Source organism: Salvelinus alpinus, chromosome 6 (assembly GCF_045679555.1).
Source record: "Salvelinus alpinus chromosome 6, SLU_Salpinus.1, whole genome shotgun sequence".
Lineage (NCBI taxonomy): Eukaryota > Metazoa > Chordata > Actinopteri > Salmoniformes > Salmonidae > Salvelinus > Salvelinus alpinus.
Window position 1 is genome coordinate 49,019,519 of NC_092091.1, and position 19,700 is coordinate 49,039,218.

Sequence of the window (19,700 nt, forward strand, 5' to 3'; positions counted from 1 at the left end):
GCAGTTTAATGTCTTGTAAAACTAAGGAGTTTTTCCTAGCCAGCTTTATCTGAAAATGACTTCTGGTAGGCTATTAAAGTCCGTTGCCCTTGAAAATAAAAATACTTTATCCAGGGACAGCAGTGGGCTAGTCCTAGGAGTCATAGCCTATGGGGCTACCTCATAGCCTACCATACCCGGGAGCAAGGGGGAGGAGATAGAGGTGACAGCGAACTGGCTATGTAGCCGGCTTAATGGCTACACTTTATCCACAGCGGGACTGTATCATGCATACACTAGGATTTTTTTTCTAGACTAATGTTTGCTGAAATTTGTTCTACGCCAACGGATCCAGTGCGACAGGTCATAAAATAATATGCAGCTGAAGACTTCACAGTGAATGTATCCGGCAAGCAATAAGGTCGGTCGATATGGCTTAACTGTTCAGATATCAGTAGACTAGTACGGCGGCCAAACGCGAGAAGAGCTGTGCCCTCGCAATATAAATCAAAACACTCGAGAGAGCCATCGACTTCAAAAGCATTTTGCCGCTCAGAAATAAAATTACTGAAGCAACGATCCGAAGGCAGTACGTCGGGGAGGGAGTCATATTCTGATTCGGACCAAGACAGGACCCACACATCAATTTGTCTTGCTTGACGCACGTTCTGATTTCTTGCAGATATCCAGAACACGGAATAAGGCAACAAAACACAATAATAATGTGGAACAATTCTCGACGTGTAGGCTACAACCAGGACCCAACACACTGATTTCCCCTTGTTCCGACCGACCGGGCCGCAGAACGGGACGCCGCACCACCCAAATGTAAATTTAGCCTATCCATCCCTTTTTTTGTACTCTCCCTTTATTACCCCAACACCTAACTCTTCTTCGTTCTCACCATCCTGCTCCGAGGTTAGGCAAGAAACTCAATATGTCTGTAATAAATGTTGTCTGTCGCAAACAGTCACGCTTTAGTTTATACAGGCCTGAATAATCTGTCACCCTTAGCAAGCATGCATTGTCTGTAAAAACTGATAACAGGCTAGACAATGTATCCCTTGCGTGTGTGTTCATACTAGGCAAACCGCGTGCCACACTACCTGTTACAAGCTTCAATCACTCTTGTGCATGAAACGACTCCAGGTAAAAATTTATTGAATGAAAATATAGCGAGCTCAGTCACACTCAAATAGTTACATTGATTTGTCCAGCTTGTAGTCTACACTGGACTACATTAGGCAACAGTAGCTAGCAATCAAACATATTACAATGGTTAGCCTATGCAGATTTGGAGCCGTTCCAAGACGTGCACAAGTCTGCCATTTTCAGAATAATGTGTTGTTGAGTTGACTTAATGGGTCGTGATAACTGCTATTTAGTGCAACACAGACTTGTCCCGTTTATTTTTTAATAGAGGAGGACCGTGTTTACTTAGGTTACTTACTCGCATTGCGTATTTTGATAATTGAGTCTGAGCCACGTTGTTGCACGGGCTTGCCAACTAGGTTATGAGTGAAATGAGCCTGTGTTTTCTACCAAGTTAGCGATATAGCAACGTCAAGATATGCTTGGCATCATAGGGGACGGGGTTATGGAGGGGACTAGTTTTTAAAAAATGATCCCACCCTGTAAATTGCCTATGTACTGCTGTGCTGACCCCAAAAAATTCAGCTAGCCAAGATATATCTGAAAGTATTTATATTATGTCCAGATAGGCCTTTATCCCTTCAATCAAAACCACGTGCAGGTGCATGTGTTTGTTGGTTATGGGATGAACCTGTTGTTGTATTGTGATGGTGCATCACCTAACCGCTATTGTCCAACAGCCTAGGATGGAACAATTAGGCCCCGCCCCAACAACATCCTCCTCCACCCCACCCCTCATACCCTTCATCATATCCCATATGTACTGTAGGTACTCCCCTTTGTCAACTGTCACCCCATCTCCCCCTCTCTCTGTCTCACTAATTCCCTCTCTCCCAGCTGTACTCTGTCTAAATCTCCTGCTTTTCTAATCCCTTTCTAAATCTATTTTCAGCCACCTTTCTCTCTCCACCTATTCATCCTGTCTCTCCAGTCCCACTGAGTACATACATTTACCTAGAGAGCAATGACAGTGGAAAACCTAAATTAATTCATTCCCCACCGGAGTCAAGTAGCACAACTGGTACAGCCAGCGATACATGACGCCTACAGTGTAGTCAATGGATTTGTCAGCATTTGTGAGATTAGAGTGTGGTGTAGGGCTGTCTACACACAAGGTAATTACTTGAGTGGATACGATTTTGATCATGTTTTAAAAGGCTGCACGATGACACTGAATAAATGTGACATTCGTAGAAACTATATGCCGACAGCTGAACAGTTTTATGTGCATATAACTCATTTATTGTACATTTTACTGAACTCTTAATCAAGGTGTGTGAAATAGATTTGATTGATATTTTTTTCCCTCTCTTTGTCGTCGTCCCCCCCCCCCCCATCTTCTGTTTGTTCTCTCTCTTGTCTCCCTGTCTGTCTTTGTGTGTGTGTAGACCCAGAAGCCACCAGGCCTCTGCTGGTTATGAGCAGGGGGTTGGGAGGGAGGTGTGGGGAGTTAACAAACACACCACCCACAGCTTTATCGTAGCCCTCTCTTTCCTGATGTATCTATTTTATTAACATTGACCGTAACCACTAGCAAGTCCATTTTCATTCCCCATATATCCCCAAAACTAGCCTACTAATAACAAATACAGCATTTGACTACATACTGCATTAGCGTAACACTAGTATAACATTACTACTAGCATAACATAACTAGGATAGCATTACTAAAATTCTGTACGGGTGTTCTATTGACAGTACTTACACGCTGTCACGCATTCTAATGATATACCTATCAATGCCTTCAAACATCTAGCAGCAAATGATCATTGGAAACTGCTACCATAGCTTTGAGAGTACCCTGCATAGATCAGTCATTCAACCTTTCCCACTTGTCAAGTGGTTTGAGGGCAGTGGTGAGGTACCTGTTGAGACACACACACTCAGGGACCATGCTGAGCATCCTGGCTGCTGGCTCCATCTTCTTCCCGGGCCTGTTCCTGCTGTCTAAGAGATGCCTGAAACACACCCCAGGCCTGGCCTTGAGCGAGGGAGACGCCACCATAGTGTCTGCCAGGTACACACACACTTACAAGTCAGATACACACACACACACACAAGTCAGATGAGTCAATGTGAGGACTATGCAGACCTATCGTACCTTTATCTTATGCTATTATGCTTTGCTTGACATTTTATACTATTCTGCTATGGTTTACATTGTTGAATGTCAATACTTTTTTTCTATGGAGTTATGGGTATAAATATGTAAATTGAAACCCCATTCTCTGCCCTCTCTCTCCCCACTAGGCTGGTGTCATCCATCCAAGCCATCATGGCTTCCTCAGCTGGCTACATCATCGCATCCTCCTGTGAGGACATCATCGAGGATCAGTAATTACAAAATATTGATAATGCAGTAGTAGTTGCTGTAAAGTTTTGTGTTCCAGGTGTGTGTGTGTGTGTGTGTGTGTGTGTGTGTATGTTTGCAGGCACCTGCACAGATAGGCTCTATCTGTACAGAGCACATGCCTCTTTGCCCTTCCAGTCTCTAAAGTGCCCTTTGTTTTGGGTATACAGTTTTTGTCATTGTAGTTCTGAACCCAGTTCCTGCTATCATGTCACCAGAATAAGACCCACAATATTTATTGGAAAGGAGCATCAAAATCACCATGCACTTACACCACCATGTGAAGTTAATCGTAATTTATTTAATCTGAAGCTTAATTAACTGCATGGTTTCCCAAGTCATAGTGGGAGTACCGCACACCATATCATCTTGTGACTCCAAGTTTACTTTGATATGATGGTTATTATATAAATATTTGCGCATAAAGGCGTTTCCACCACTATTTCTCACGTAATTAATTTTACCAACACAAAAAAATCACACCATGTCCAACGAACAAATGATCTGTTGGCATTTATAAAATTGTACCTAAACTACATATTTCCATCACAGCTATCGTGATTTCTTATTTTATACGGTATGACTTAACTCGCCAAAAACAACTAATTGAAAGCCACACCCCAGTGCGTCTTGCTTTTTCGAGTAAATTGTAGAGTCACCACCCATGACTGTATTTGTTGGTGACAGAGACATGGTTGTTGAATTCGTTCATTTTCAGCCCTGTGGACTTCACCAAATTACTTCCTACTGTAGGCAAATGTTATCATTAAAATTAAGCTCTTTAGGGCAATACATTTAATATATCATAAGGCCTTAGTTTGATGGCCAAGTTTTACCCTACCACAGTGGTGTTAAGAAACCTCCTAGTTTACGGGCCACATCAGGCCCGCAAGTCACATTCTGCTGGCTTGCAAAGTGATGTATGATTCCTATTGGAATTCAGCCAGTTAGGACATCCAACAGTTGGAATTTTTATTCACCCGCATCTGCATTCAGAATGACTGTTAGGGTTAGTAACATTTGTGAGGAGACTACCTAAAGCAGGGGTTCCCAAACGTTTTTGGTCCGTGACCCCATTTTGATATAAAAAATGTTTCGTAACCCCACCAAGTAAAAAAGTGACGTAATCAACAAAGAATGTTTTAATTGGCGCTATGACAGCCTGTCAAACATTGTTTTAGACTGATTTGTAATAGTATTTTAGTCAGAAGTATGGTTTGAAATACATCAGAACGGATTTGGGAAGTTCAGGATTTAGGAAAACAACAGGCAATAATTGTGTATGTTTTTCTGTGTAGAAAAGAACCACAATTGATCATGTTATTTTTTCGCCCGTCTGATTTACTGCCTGGTCCTGTCCACTCTGTTCTGAGGGAAACAGAAGACACGTGTGTTTCTGAAAGTCTTATGTTTTCAGGGGTCATAATATTTTGTGGCTTCTAATGTTTAAAAGTTAGAGCAACATTTCTTGGAAGAAAACGGAAACTTACAACCGCATTTAGTGGCTACCGGAGGTCACTCACGTAACCTCGGTTCTATGAACCAAGCGCAATTTTTACCCCAGAGTTTCTTTCTCGGCCTAAACCATTTTGAACTGGAACAACCATTTCGGTAAGTGGTGCAATAAATCTGATTGGATTAGTTTAGAAGAATGTATGTTATTTATCTTTGTGTAGCATGAGATTAATCAGTCAACGTACATGCAAAAATACAGATATTAAAAACAATCCTAAGAAGGTTTACCTGGTAGTAGAGCATGCTGGGAAATCTGATAATGATGGGCGTGGTTTTGATGGGAATGTTTTACTCTCCACAGAGTAAAACTGACACAATCACACTCTCACACGCAACACTTGTTATTAACCCCCACATTGGGGTTATTTTACACCACTGAGTGTTAATTTCACTCCTGAATCAACACTAGAAATGTGACATTGAAAAATCAACACAAGTTAACACTGGCCAATTTGCTGTGTATGTTTAACTTTCGATCCAAATAAAGTATTCAAGTATGTGTGCGTAATAATCTGTCATTCTCTCCCTGCTCACCTTGTCCCTGTTAACCTCTCTAGGGTATGTGGGACTGTAGCGTCTCACCTCGTCAACAGCCAGTGAAACTGCAGGGCGCCAAATTCAAAACAACAGAAATCCCATAATTTAAATTCCTCAAACATACAAGTATTTTACACCATTTGAAAGATACACTTGTTGTAAATCCAGCCAAAGTGTCAGATTTCAAAACGGTTTTACGACGAAAGCACACCAAACGATTGTTAGGTGTGAGCCAAGTCACAGAAAGAGAGCCATTTTTCCAGCTAAAGAGAGGAGTAACAAAAAGCAGAAATAGAGATAAAATGAATCACTAACCTTTGATGATCTTCATCAGATGACACTCATAGCACTTCATGTTACACAATACATGTATGTTTTGTTCGGTAAAGTTCATATTTATATCCAAAAATCTGAGTTTAGGCGGGACGCTACTGTCTCACTTGGCAAAAAGCCAGAGAAAATGCAGGGCGCCAAATTCAAATTAATTACTATGAAAATTAATATAAAAATCAAACTTTCATTAAATCACACATGAAAGATACCAAATTAAAGCTACACTGGTTGTGAATTCAGCCAACATGTCAGAATTCAAATAGGCTTTTCGGCGAAAGCAAACGATGCTATTATCTGAGGATAGCACAATAGTAAACAAGGACAGAGAAGCATATTTCAACCCTGCAGGCGCGACACAAAACGCAGAAATAAAAATATAATTCATGCCTTACCTTTGATGAGCTTCTGTTGTTGGCACTCCAATATGTCCCATAAACATCACAAATGGTCCTTTTGTTCGATTAATTTCCGTCGATATATATCCAAAATGTCAATTTATTTGGCGCGTTTGATCCAGAAAAACACCGGTTCCAACTTGCTCAAACGTGACTACAAAATATCTCAAAGGTTACCTGTAAACTTTGCCAAAACATTTCAAACTACTTTTGTAATACAACTTTAGGTATTTTTTAACGTTAATAATCGATAAAATTGAGGACGGGATGATCTGTGTTCAATACAGGATTAAAACCAACTATAGCTAATTCAAGTGAATTCAAGTGACAATTCAAGTGACTCTCGTTCAAGATGGCCGTACTTCTTAATTACACAAAGGAATAACCTCAACCAATTTCTCAAGACTGTTGACATCCAGTGGAAGCGGTAGGAACTGCAAGCAGGTCCCTTAGAAATCTGGTTTCCCAATGAAAACACATTGAAAAGAGAGTGACCTCAAGAGACAAAAAAATCTGAATGGTTTGTCCTCGGGGTTTCGCCTGCTAAATAAGTTATGTTATGCTCACAGACATGATTCAAACAGTTTTAGAAACTTCAGAGTGTTTTCTATCCAAATCTACTAATAATATGCATATCTTATCTTCTGGGGATGAGTAGCTGGAAGTTTAATTTGGGCATGCGTTTCATCCAAAATTCCGAATGCTGCCCCCTACCCTAGAGAAATTAACCTAATTAGTATTTCAACCCAATTAACCTCTATTTGTCCCAAAGCCAGCAGCACTATTTTAGTATCTGTAATGCAGTCACACAGAAGCCATAAACCTAGACTGCAGCATGCTGCTATGGAACTGTAGTAGTAACTACTCAAACATGTCTCCACTGGTTTTACAACTGCATCTTTGTTAACAGTGGACTACATAAAACTATATGAAATGCACACTTAAAGTGGGAGGTTTGTTTTGGGTTGAAGGAAGAGAGGAGGAGAGGAAGAATGGAAGATACTTTACACTAGTGAGACGCTGTGAGTCAGACACTGTTGTCCTAAGATAACTCGCAATGTGACACAGCTGCACCTCTTCCCCCTCGTCTTTCCATCAATTAGGAGGCGGGGGGAGAAAAAGGGAGAGGAAAAAAGGAGAGGGGGGAGAGATAATGCCAGTCACCGACTCCCTCCCTCCCTCTTGCCCTCTGTGTTGTCTGTTCACACTGCTATGCTTTATCTTGGCCAGGTCGCAGTTGCAAATGAGAACTTGTTCTCAACTAGCCTACCTGGTTAAATAAAGGTGAAATAAAAAAAATAAAAAAAAATAAAAAATTTGCCAGTCAAAGTCGGGAGGCGCTCGTGTGAGTGCCGGCTCATTTGAATACCAAATCACGCACGTGCCATAGAGCAGTGCATCCTGGCCAGTCACTAAACTCCCTGACGTCTAGGCTAGAGCCTCACATACAGGATGCATCGCACTGAAATAGGCAATAGCGTATTTACATGGTAGTCACATAGGCAGCTACAATGTACATGTCGGCACACATTGTTACATAGAACTTCAACTATTACACCTTCTCTCTCTCACTCTCTCCTTTCTCACTTTCTGTCTCTCCCCCCCCCCCCTTCTTGCACCACACCTCTCCAGACACTGGCTTACCAGTACCTACATCCTGTTTGCGGTGTCCTACTTTGCGTACGACATCTACGCCATGTTCCTGTGCTACTGGCACAAGCTGCAGGTTAAAGGGCACGAGGAGGAGGGCGGCAGGCCAAAGCCAATGGGCTCGGCAGTGGCCAGCTACCTGCGCAGAGAGTTCCTCATGGTGCTGCACCACGTCGTCATGGTGACCATCTGCTTCCCCGTCTCCGTGGTAACTATCGCTGTAACTAGGGTGGCTCTAGCGGACTATTTTATTAGTCTACCGTGCCACGGTCTGTCTTATGTCTAAAGGGCGGGGGGGGGGGGCTAATGATGAATGATTAACATGTACACACACTAACCCTTTAAGTCTTGACAGAAAGAGATGATCTGATGGTGATTTGGTTTCTGATCGCTAAAATTGTCCCTAACCGGCTGCCATCTGCAGACTAGACTCTCCTGCTCCAATCCCCATCTGCCTCCTGTTGCTACTGGCAGCCAATGTTAACATCCCTTCTATGGACATGTGCTTTTAAGGGGAGATAAGGTGTGCGTGTTTGAGCTTTTCTTTCAATGGTCTGTCTATATACTTTATCAGCCATATCATGGCCCTCCATCTCTTCTCTCTCTCTCAGTTCTGGAGGCAGGGAAAGGGGGATTACTTCCAGGGTGTCATGTTTATGGCTGAACTCAGCACTCCGTCCGTCTGCCTGGGGAAAATCCTCATCCAGGTAATACTCACTCACTCCTCTCCTCCTCCTCCTCTCTTTTAACCCCTCTTCTCCCTCTTTCTTTTGTCCTTTTGCTCTCTCGTTCTCGATCTTTCTTTCCCTTTCCTCCTGCTTTCTCTCTCTACACCTCTTCTACCTTTCTTCCTCAGTCTCTTACTCCCCTTGCAGCAGTCTAAGAACGTTAGTCTTTCTGATTCTGAAGTGCTCACTTACTAGCTTTCATGTTAACATTCTTGTCTCCTGTGATTTTGGGTTAACATTTACCCAAGCTCTCTTTCTCGGTCCTTCACCCTGCTCTCGTTTTTCCCCTCCCTTGCTCCTGCCCTCTCTCTCTCTTTGTCCCCTTCAGTACAAGAAGCAGCACACTCTTCTTCATAAAGTGAATGGCGCTCTCATGCTGGTCACTTTCTTCATCTGTCGAGTTCTGCTCTTCCCCTACCTCTACTACGCCTACAGCAGGTAACATACTGAACACTGTCTGCCTGTCTATATGTCTGTCTCTCTTTCTGCCTGTCTGTCTGTCTGTGTGCTTGTCTGTTTGTCCCCAACTTCATCTATGCATTTTTTTTTATCTCACGTTCTTAAGATCTACGATGGTAGGTTACAAGTTTAAGTTTGTAGGCTTCTGGCCTAGCTATTTAGCTAGCAGATGAAATCATTCAAAAATAAACAATATGCTTTCTCGTTGTTTGATTGAAAATATCTTGCTTGCTTGTATGTAGCTACTCAGCACCATGTCACCATTTTTTTGTTGTTATCTAGTTCTAGTTATCAACCCTGATTTCACATGTGGAAAATCACACGTGAAATCATGTAAGAACATGTGTTTTTGGAACATGGGTCGTTATGTTTCACACAGTACTTTTAACATAGTGTTTTCAACTTACATATTTGACACTTTGACATACTCTGACTGTACAAAACATTAGGAACACCTTCCTAATATTAAGTTGCCCCCCCTTTTGTCCTCAGAACAGACTAAATTTGTTGAGGCATGGACTCTACAAGGTGTCAAGCGTTCTACAGGGATGCTGGTCCATGTTGACTCCAATGCTTCCCACAGTTGTCAAGTTGGCTGGATGTCCTTTGGGTGGTGGACCATTCTTGATACACACGGAAAAATGTTATGCATCAAAAATCCAGCAGCATTGCAGTTCGTGACACACTCAAACCGGTGTGCTTGGTACCTAATATCATACCCCGTTCAAAGGCACTTAAATATTTATTCTTGCCCATTCACCCTCTGAATGGCACACACTGGTTGTGGCGGCATCGGATGGGCCAGTTCTATGTCTCAAGGCTTAAAAATCCTTCTTTAACCTGTCTCCTCCCCTTCATCTACAGTAAGTGAAGTGGATTGAACAAGTGACATCAATAAGAGATCATAGCTTTCACCTGGATTCCCCTGGTCAGTCTGTCATGGAAAGAGCAGGTGTTCCTACTGTTTTGTACACCCGGTGTACAGGACTACATTGTGTGTGTTTATTGATACAGTAATTATTATTCAACGTGTCTTAACCTGGGATTTGAACTCGCAACCTCTTGGTTCACAGCACTCCGATCTTTCTGCTACGTCATTACGTCGGTGTCAATAACTGATTTCACTGTATTTCTACACTTTGGACATCAAAGTGAATCTCAGCTTTGTTAAAAATGCACTCAAGAAAAACTATATGTATCATAGTTATTCAGGAATAACATTAAAACTGAATAATATGCCCCACCAACATTAGACAACTATACAGAAAATCCTCAAATTACTGATATAAGTAAATTAAATCAATGATGAGAGAATAGCCAGATTAAATGATAACTAAAATAGCAGTGCAGATGGCACTCTAGCTAAGTGCAGAGATGTTGACATGAAGGATCGGGAGACAAACGCAGGAATGCGTAATAGTTTTTTAAATGAATCACAAATTACGACGCAACGATCACAGGAACGCAGTGCGGGTCGATCAGGACCCAATGCAGCTGCCGAAGTTGTGTCGTCGTCAGACGGGCCTTTTGCCGCTGCCGAAGTTGCGGTGGCGTCGGACCAGTAGCAGTGGCGTCGGACGGACTGGTTGCGGCGGCACCGGACGGACCAGTCGCAGCGTCGTCGGACGGGCCATTCCCGCTGTCTCCCTTAATGGTAGATTATTCTGTCACGTTGGTATGAAAAGATTCGGGAGACAGGCGCAGGATTGCGTAATAAGGGTTTTTATTAAGCCCAAATTACGGCATGCTGTGTAAAGGCACAGGGACGAAGACCAAACAAACACGTAACAAACGTAACAAAACACAGGGTAGAAACCCAAAACAAAAGAGCGAGGAGTACCTAGAATAAATTACACACTCGCACAATGATTAACACACTGGACGAGACCCGTAATCATCTGCGCAAATCCCAAAACACACTTCACAAGTACTCTCACGCACCAATGGACATTGTAACAATAATCGAGTGCCCAATGGAACCAAAGGGCACATATATACAAATACAATCAGTGGGAATAGGGGCCAGGTGTGCGTAATGAAAGTTCCGGAGGGATCCGTGACAGATGTACTTTATTATAGGTAATTAATGGGTAGAGAAGTGCAGACTGGCACAGCAGATAAATCAGCGTACCTCAACTCCAGAGGTTGTGAGTTTAAGTCCTAGGTGGGGTCATATTTTAGCTGAACAGCGTACCACTTACTTTAAAACCACTAGGGCTGTCCCCGACTAAAAGAATCTTGGTCGACCAAGAGTTGCCTGTTCTTTCGACCAAGCGATTGGTCTAAATTTTAAATTGTGTGTTCTTCCATATATAGATGCATTCTATGTGTTTTAATCAAATCAACTATATTCACTGAGCTTGTCTGATGCTTTAAGCACACTATTTGATGAATCATTTTGTTATTAATTATTTGGAGCGAGTCCGACCAGCAATTGATTTGATTTTGCCGGGCTCAGACTTGCTGTGCTGTGTTTAAAAATAAATAAATAAAAAGACAGCGAGTGACTGTGACTAGCACCCGTTGTCTCTCTCCTCCCTGATGCAGAGACCACCACAGTGTTTATCACGTTGTCCGTGTTGCTGAAGCTGCAACATAATTACAGCCATTTCTGACTGAAAGGTTCTGTTACCGAATTCCATAATTTGATTAGGAAAAACATTCCCTATTACCTCAAACCTTGCTCTCTTTACGTGACACATGTATGCACGTGACCAATAGGGCCTGACCTATAGCATACCATAATCACATCAATAAATTGGTTATAGCAAACTCCAAACATAATTAAGTTGGGGTTTCCTCACTTTTCATAGACAATTAAGGCAAGGTTTGTTTTCTGCTACTGCTTCCACCGCATTGTTCTCAACGGGGCGGCAGGTAGCCTAGTGGTTAGAGTGTTGGACTAGTAATCGAAAGGTTGCAAGATCGAATCCACGAGCTGACAAGGTAAACATCTGTCGTTCTGCCCCTGAACAATGACGGCCTAGGAACCCACTGTTCCTAGGCCGTCATTGAAAATAAGAAAAAATAAGAATTAGTTCTTAACTGACTTGCCTAGTTAAATATAGGTGAAATAAAATAAATAAATAAAAAATTGTTCTCAACACCAATATGCTGGTTAACTTTGCTATTATGCACATATCAAGATGGTCTAGGAAAAGACGCCAATTCAACAGCGCACTGATGTGTTTCAGAACCGCGGACAGCGACCACTATCCAACGCGGGAGGAAGCGCATTTGTTATAAAATAATATCATTTTTATTAGAGTTGCACCATTTGTTCTTATGTAATATAACCATATACAATTTCAGTAGCACATGTCAGAGTGATGGACTCGAAGGCCTCCACAATGGATTAGTCCACTCAGACAGGCGCGAATCAGACAGGTGTCTTGTACACCATGATATAAATATATTTTTTTGCTACTGCTCGACTAAAGAGATCTTGGTAGACCAACAGCCTATCGACCAAACAATCGACCAGTCGACTAAATGGGGTCAGCCCTAAAAACCACCATACCATTTCATTACTTTACTTATAATGGTTTGGGACAATCTGGGACCATCACGTGACGTCCTGACGACTGGTAAAACAAATGCCTTATAAACACCTTAACATGGTTCCTTACGGAAAAACAACTTGAATTTCACGTGATCTTATGTAAAGTTAATGTGACAACTGTAACGGTTTTCTTCCATTGGTGAAAGAGAGGACCAAAATGCAGCGCGGCTAGTGTTCAACATATTTAATAAACAAAGAGACGAATACGTGAACACTACAAAATACAAAATAACAAATGTGAAAACCGAGACAGACCTATCTGGTGCAGAACACAAACACAGAGACAGGAAACAATCACCCACAAAATCCCAACACAAAACAAGCCTCCTATATATGATTCTCAATCAGGGACAACGATTGACAGCTGCCTCTGATTGAGAACCATATTAGGCTGGACACAGAAACAGACAAACTAGACACACAACATAGAATTCCCATCCAGCTCACGTCCTGACCAACACTAACCAAGCAAAACACATAAGAACTCTGGTCAGGACGTTACAACAACATGTAAAGGAACATGTGATAACATGAAACTACGTATTTTACAACATGTGAAAACATGATCTTGTGAAACATAGGGATAGAAATATGAAACTACATGTGACAACATGTCAGCACATGTGAAATCATGATTTCATGTGAAGTTTTCCAAAAACATGTTTGCAAATGATTTCACATGTGAATTGATCCAAAAACACGTTTTCACATGTTGCTTCACATGTTATCACATCAACTTAACATAAAAGGACGTGATCACAATGTGAAATTCTTGTTTTTTCCATAAGGGAAGCATTCTTCCTTGATTATTTGTATTAAATCAGATTGTTCAGTTTAAAGTCATTAGCCATAAACCAAAATCCTTGACAATAGCTAGCTTGAGACAAGGTGTCTTGTTTTAGAAGTTTGCGCTAAGTAAGTTTAAAAAATCTGGGTAAGCTTGTTAGCTAGCAACATTAAGCAAACATTAACCCTCATTTCCCCCCTACGCCTCACATCCTCCTCGTGTTGCAGGTATGCCTCCATCCCCCTCTACACAGTGCCCCTTGTGGCTCCCTGGCAGTGCAACGTGGGGGCCTTCTGCCTCATGGCCCCACAGGTCTACTGGTTCACCCTCATCTGCAGGGGCGCCTTCCGCCTCTTCACCGGGGCCTCGCACTCCCGGCCCCCGGCCACCCTCAACAAGCCTGATGGGGGCTGCTGCCCCGGCCAGGGAGCCCCTTTACCTCCCCCGGCCAACGGCTACAGTGCCGTCCCCCACCAGGCAGACAGAGAGACTGACACACACTGAGAAAGAGAAGAAAGAGGGAGGGAGAGATGGAGAGGAAGAGGGATCACTGTGGGGACGGGGCCAGCCAGACCAGGCCGGGAAGACTGAGGTCTGTCAAGGGAATCTATTGTACTGTATTGCAATGACATTGTAACCTAGGAGAGAGAAGAGAGGGAGAGAGAAATTGTTTCTCATCCTCTACCACTCTCCCCCTCCCTCTAGTGCCCCTTCAGAGTTACATGGACCTCTGGAAGAAGAGAGAGACAGACTGAAAGAGGAGAGGGTAAAGAAAGAAAGAAATGAATAAGGGAGAGAGATAGAAGCATAGACAGGAGAAAGACTTGTGAAATGGCAAGTATTTCAATATTACGTGTCTGTACACACTGATTTCAAACTGAATGGGGACAAATGAATGGATTGAAAAGCAAAAGGATGATAGGGTGAGAACACATTGAAGATCAATAGTGATAGAGGGAGGCAGAGAAGAATAGACTAATTAAGCATGAGCGATAGAGCTCATTTGACTGAGTTAAAGGGATAGATAAAAGTATTCTTCTCTTGAAAGAGAAATGCAACTGCTGTTCTACATTAGGGAAGGATACAAAATGAATATATCATAATGTATAGAAATATGTAGTAAATTATTATTTGGTGATCATTTCATTTTGGTGACTGCAAAAAGGGGGATGAAGACAATACCACTATTTCAACTTGTGATCCTGGTACTGTATTATTTGTCCATCAAGATGATCCACTCAGGATCGATTGAGTGGGTCTTGTCTTGGGAAAGGACAGAGGAACACGCACCGGCGCCTCTGGTATTGCTTCGTTCTGCCTTCTCTCCACTCTGAAATTCTCTCTCGCTCCCTTTTCTCCTGTTAGAAAACTAATGTGGGAGGAGAGGAAGGGGGTTTACCCCAAAATGTGACAAGTTTATAATAGTAGATGAGTAAATGTCATTTTAGGTTTTTATATTGCTCTCATTCAAAGCATTTATTTATTTATTAATGTTGATGGACTTCTTAGTATTGGTAGACATTTTTATTCCTCCCGCCCTCTTGTACTCACTCCCCACTTCAATCAAAAGAGGAGAGAACGAGAGATGGAATGTTGGAGAGATTAATAGAGGGAGAGAGAGAAGGGGGGGGAGTAGTAGACTCAAATGGGACAATGATGCAGCTGTGCTGTCCCAGTCACCCACCCAAGTTGAGTAATGCTGGCAGGCAGTCTTCAGTACACGACTGGGTGGGTCTGTGCAGCTTACCAGATCTTTACAATGCTTGGAGAGGTGTTTAATGTCTCAGAAACCCCATCAACATAATATAATGATCAGGAACACTGCTATCATCACCATGGTAATGTTAGGGAAGGCTGTTGTGGAATTAGGTCTCCTGCAGGCTAAACAGGGTAACCACATTTTAGAATCTACAGGCGTTCTACAGGCGTTTTACAGGCGTTCTACAGGTGTTCTAGAGTCTGCTAATGTAAGGGATTCCTAGATGATCTAGGAAGGATTTTGACAGAGTAAGTTGTTGCAGTGTGTTCAACCATAAGGGGGGAATTTAAAATAGATTGTACTGGCAACTGTTGTACTCTCTTTATGCATTGAGGAATTTGTGCGATAGTGCCCGAAGAAGAAACATATTGACAATGCACTGAGAGAAGGGACTGATGAGGTTGGATTGGGTGGTGGTGGGCCACCCAATTTCAACCACTATTTAGTTTTAGTTTTTTGTGTGTTTGTTTTACTTGTGATTTTAATTATGTTTTTGGTGTCGTTTACTCATGTTGACACAGTGTGCAATCGCACTAATGTAGCTATCTACTGTATCTAAGGTTGCGTCATAAATGCCATTTGGGACGAAGCCTAAGTCAAGAGGGTTGAAATGTGGTCCTTGAAACTCAATCCCACCTTGAACACTTGACCACTGCCTTGGGTTGTAACTTGGAGCCTTTGGTTGTGACTCTACTAGCCTGGTCTCCGATCTCTAGCGGTTCATAGAAGAAAAGAGAACACATAGAGGGACTACTTTATAATATGCTGGACTATACTTATTGCATCAAGTGAACACAGAGGGACTACTTTATAATATGCTGGACTATACTTATTGCATCAGGCTGTCTTCTGCTGAATAGCTGCATGATAGGAATGAGAGAATGGCTTTTTGACCATTGGCCGATATTAACTTGGGAACACTGTAACACTTAACTTAGTTACTATTTACAATGGTCAGTTATGGTACTATTTCAAATGGCTTATTGAGGATTTGTTAATCCCCGCACCCAGAACCGAATCATCTGCTCGATTTTTTGTTTTGTTTTGTTATGATAGATTTTTCTTTTCATTCTTGCTTTATAACTGATTTAAAGGCACTGATTAAAGGTACATTGATTGGGAAATTGTATGATCAACATTATTTTCCATGCCAAAAAGTAGACCTAAGCGTCCGACAAGGGATATCAACTGTAGAGTTGATCGTACAAATCAAATGTCATTCCTAAAAAATGAATTATGTTCACAAATGTCAGTTCACATGCGCCCAATACATCAGGTATTACAGTGAAATGCTTACTTACAAGCCCTTAAACAACAATGCCGTTTTAATAAAAATAAGAAATAAAAGTAACTTCATTAAAGAGCAGCAGTAAAATAACAATAGCGAGGCTATATACAGTGGATACCTGTACAGTATCAATGTGCGGGGGCACCGGTTAGTCGAGGTAATTGAGGTAATATATACATCTAGGTAGATGTAAGATTAGGGGGTCTATTCAATCTGCATCACGAAAGTTCAGCTTTTCAGTGTGATTGAAATTTAAAAGGCAATGTTCCCGCTTTATCAGAGACTGCATTGACGGTAAACGCTGCATGTCGACTCAATCTGAAATTGCCTACACATTTCTATAGCGGAATCTGTAACGCTTCAGCTTTACAGATTGAATAGAGCCCTATGATTTATTTTTATGCGTATTCAACACCAGAGCAATTTTTTTCTATTCCGCATCTGTCAGAGGTCACTGAAACTGCCACTAAATATAATTTGTACTCGATTACAAAGTTTAGTTCGAGGAGATACGCTTTGAGTGAGTGAGAGAGGTGTTGGGAGTTAAGACAAGTTGATGATGATTTAAGCCAAAAATGTGATAGCTTCTTCTAGTGTTTACTTTTGCAACTGGCCCCCTCTAGTCCATTATAAATGATGCCTTCATGTTAAACCCTATGAGCAAAAAAATATGTCTTTGACCAATTTTGCTCACTAGGTAGTGTTACCTCCCAAAAGAAAACATCATCCATTTGACCAGTTCCTACAGTTCGGTATGTCCTCTGACATGGAAAGTATTACAAAAAAATCGACTGCATCTTCCATATTGTTTGTTTTATACATTTATTTTAATGTGTCTCTGTTATTTATTGAAATGGTTTGAATGTACATACGAATACATATATAAATGATATATTTCTTGTACATATGGGCTTGTGTTCTGTCTGTTGACTGCTGCCTGACTAACCGTGGGCTCTGTATCTGAAATGGCACCCTGTTCCCTACATAGTGCACTACTTTTGACCAGGGTCTGGTTAAAGTAGTACACTACAGTATGTAGGGAACACTGGGGTGCCGTTTCGGACGCAGACCTGTTCTGTTGGCTGACATACTCTGCTCACGTCTTCTGCTCTGACGACCAACATGACATCATGATTCTACTGTTCTAGCACCACTGCACTGCTTTTCAAAATAAGCACCAAGAACTTTGAGTGAACTTTTGCTTTACATGCAACAGATTGACCAATAAAATCCTCCCCTTTGTTTGTGCATAAAGAAGATTCCTGGTTGAGTCCATTTATTTCATTCAAGAATCACTATACTTTGAACAATGATGTCACTTTAAATGGTGTTCATTGATCAATTCTCTCAAGACTGCTATTGTCATGTCTGTACCTCAATTTCATTTTTAAACTTGAGTGGGATTCTATAAATGAAAAACATATATACTGTATTATATTTATAATATATATTTTAGTTGACATAGGCTAATTCCTTTTAGCTATGATAACATATTAGTTTGTAGAGAATTGTGTACGGTGCCAATAGAAAGTCTACACCCCCTTGAACTTTTCACATTTTGCTGCCTTAAAATCCAATCGAAAAGGGATTCAATTATATTTTCTTCTACAAATCTACACAACCTACATATTTTCAAAGGGAAAGAAAGTTAGACATTTTCCAAATTAAGAAAAAAATATATAATTGGATAAGTCTCCATCCCCCTGAGTTAATACTTGGCGGAAGCACCTTTGGCAGCCATTACAGCTGTGAATCATTTTCATTAAGATTTTACCAACTTTGTACAACTCTTAGGGCATTATATATCGATCGTTTTTGTCAAATTTGCTCAGGCTCAGTAAATTTGGTTGGGGATCATTGATGGACAGTGATATTTAAACCTCGCTGATTTTTTAAAGCAGGACTGAGACTAGACCACTCAGGAACACTTAACACCCCTTGGAAAGCAATTCTCGTGTCTTTGGCATTGCATTTTGTGTAATTGTCTCGCTGAAAGATAAACCTCTTATCCCAGGGTTAGGTTTTTAGAAGACTGAGGCAGTTTTCCTCTAATGTTTTACCTGGGCTTTGCTCCTTTCATATTTATTTTGATCCTGACAGTTATAAGTAACAGCAAACTTTCCAGGACATAGATATGTCTTATATGGGCAGAAACGTAAATTTGTGTTAATATAACTGCACTGTCCACTTTACAGTAGCTATTACAGTAAAACAAAATGCCATGCTATTGTTTGAGAGTGCACAACAACATCACAGAAACTGGTTTGATACATTCACCTCTGAACGTAAATAATGTACTTACTTTATCTTGCTCTGATTTGTCATCCTGAGGGTCCCAGAGATAAAATGTAGCATAGTTTTGTTTGATGAAATCCATTTTTATATTCAAATGTAGGAACTGGGTTCTACAGTTTGAACCCCTGCTGTCTCTGGCTCCACACCCACCCCGCCCGGCCATCTAGATGTGTGAAAGTTAGTGTATAAGCTAATGATCCATCATGTATGACATTCCTGGGAGTGTGTAAACTTACAAAAATGATATGGTAATACAAAATGTATGTTCTCTATAGTTATGTACTTGAAAATGTATCAATTGACCAGTTCGGCACATTTGGGCACACTTGATACAAAATATTGTCCAGTATTGCAAGACATCACTGGATTAATCTGAAACTTTGCACACACACTGCTGCCATCTAGTGGCCAAAATCAAAATTATGCTTAAACTGTAATATATTATGGCCTTCCTCTTGCATTTCAAAGATGATGAAAAAAATAGAAAACGCAGTTTTTTTTGTTTGTATTATCTTTTACCAGATTTAATGTGTTATTCTCTTACATTAATTTCACATTTCCACAAATTTCAAAGTGTTTCCTTTCAAATGGTATCAAGAATATGCATATCCTTGCTTCAGGTCCTGAGCTAGAGGCATTTAGATTTGGGTATGTCATTTTAGGCAAAAAAAAAATTAAAAGGTACGATCCTCAAGTGATAATGCCCTCGAAGCCGGTGTTTGTTGGATATATTGGCACGGGTGTTGTTAGGCCCCAGAAGAAGTCGAGGGCCGGCAAACCGTGCCAATATATCCAACAAACACCGGTTTCAAGGGTATTATTCCTTTTATACAACAGCTTACCAACATATTCAAATAATGATCGACATATTTTAATTAAAAGTAAAAGTCACCCAGTAAAATTCTACTTGA

General features: G+C 41.2%; 1 protein-coding gene across 3 annotated transcripts; it reads left to right on the forward strand.

Moving 5' to 3' along the window:
• The first annotated feature begins 182 nt into the window (after window positions 1-182).
• LOC139578777 (ceramide synthase-like) lies at window positions 183-17,753 on the forward strand. Of its 3 annotated transcripts, XM_071406786.1 has the most exons (8): window positions 183-400; window positions 662-807; window positions 2,520-3,148; window positions 3,382-3,465; window positions 7,894-8,119; window positions 8,523-8,618; window positions 8,968-9,077; window positions 13,675-17,753. In XM_071406786.1, the coding sequence occupies exons 3-8, from the start codon at window positions 3,024-3,026 to the stop codon at window positions 13,949-13,951; spliced, it is 918 nt and encodes a 305-aa protein (XP_071262887.1). In that variant the 5' UTR covers window positions 183-400; window positions 662-807; window positions 2,520-3,023; the 3' UTR covers window positions 13,952-17,753. The 3 variants fall into 3 exon arrangements, with proteins under 3 accessions (XP_071262887.1, XP_071262886.1, XP_071262888.1); XM_071406785.1 differs by having other exon boundaries at window positions 183-807; XM_071406787.1 differs by lacking the exon at window positions 662-807.
• The last annotated feature ends 1,947 nt before the right edge of the window (window positions 17,754-19,700 follow it).

What these genes read in the sequence shown, in the direction of transcription:
- LOC139578777 (XM_071406785.1), top strand. Translation starts at nt 3,024, where the DNA reads ATGCTGAGCATCCTGGCTGCTGGCTCCATCTTCTTCCCGGGCCTGTTC. An exon ending in GCCACCATAGTGTCTGCCAG is followed by an intron (nt 3,149 to 3,381) that starts GTACACACACAC and finishes TCTCCCCACTAG; the next exon opens with GCTGGTGTCATCCATCCAAG. An exon ending in TGGGGAAAATCCTCATCCAG is followed by an intron (nt 8,619 to 8,967) that starts GTAATACTCACT and finishes TGTCCCCTTCAG; the next exon opens with TACAAGAAGCAGCACACTCT.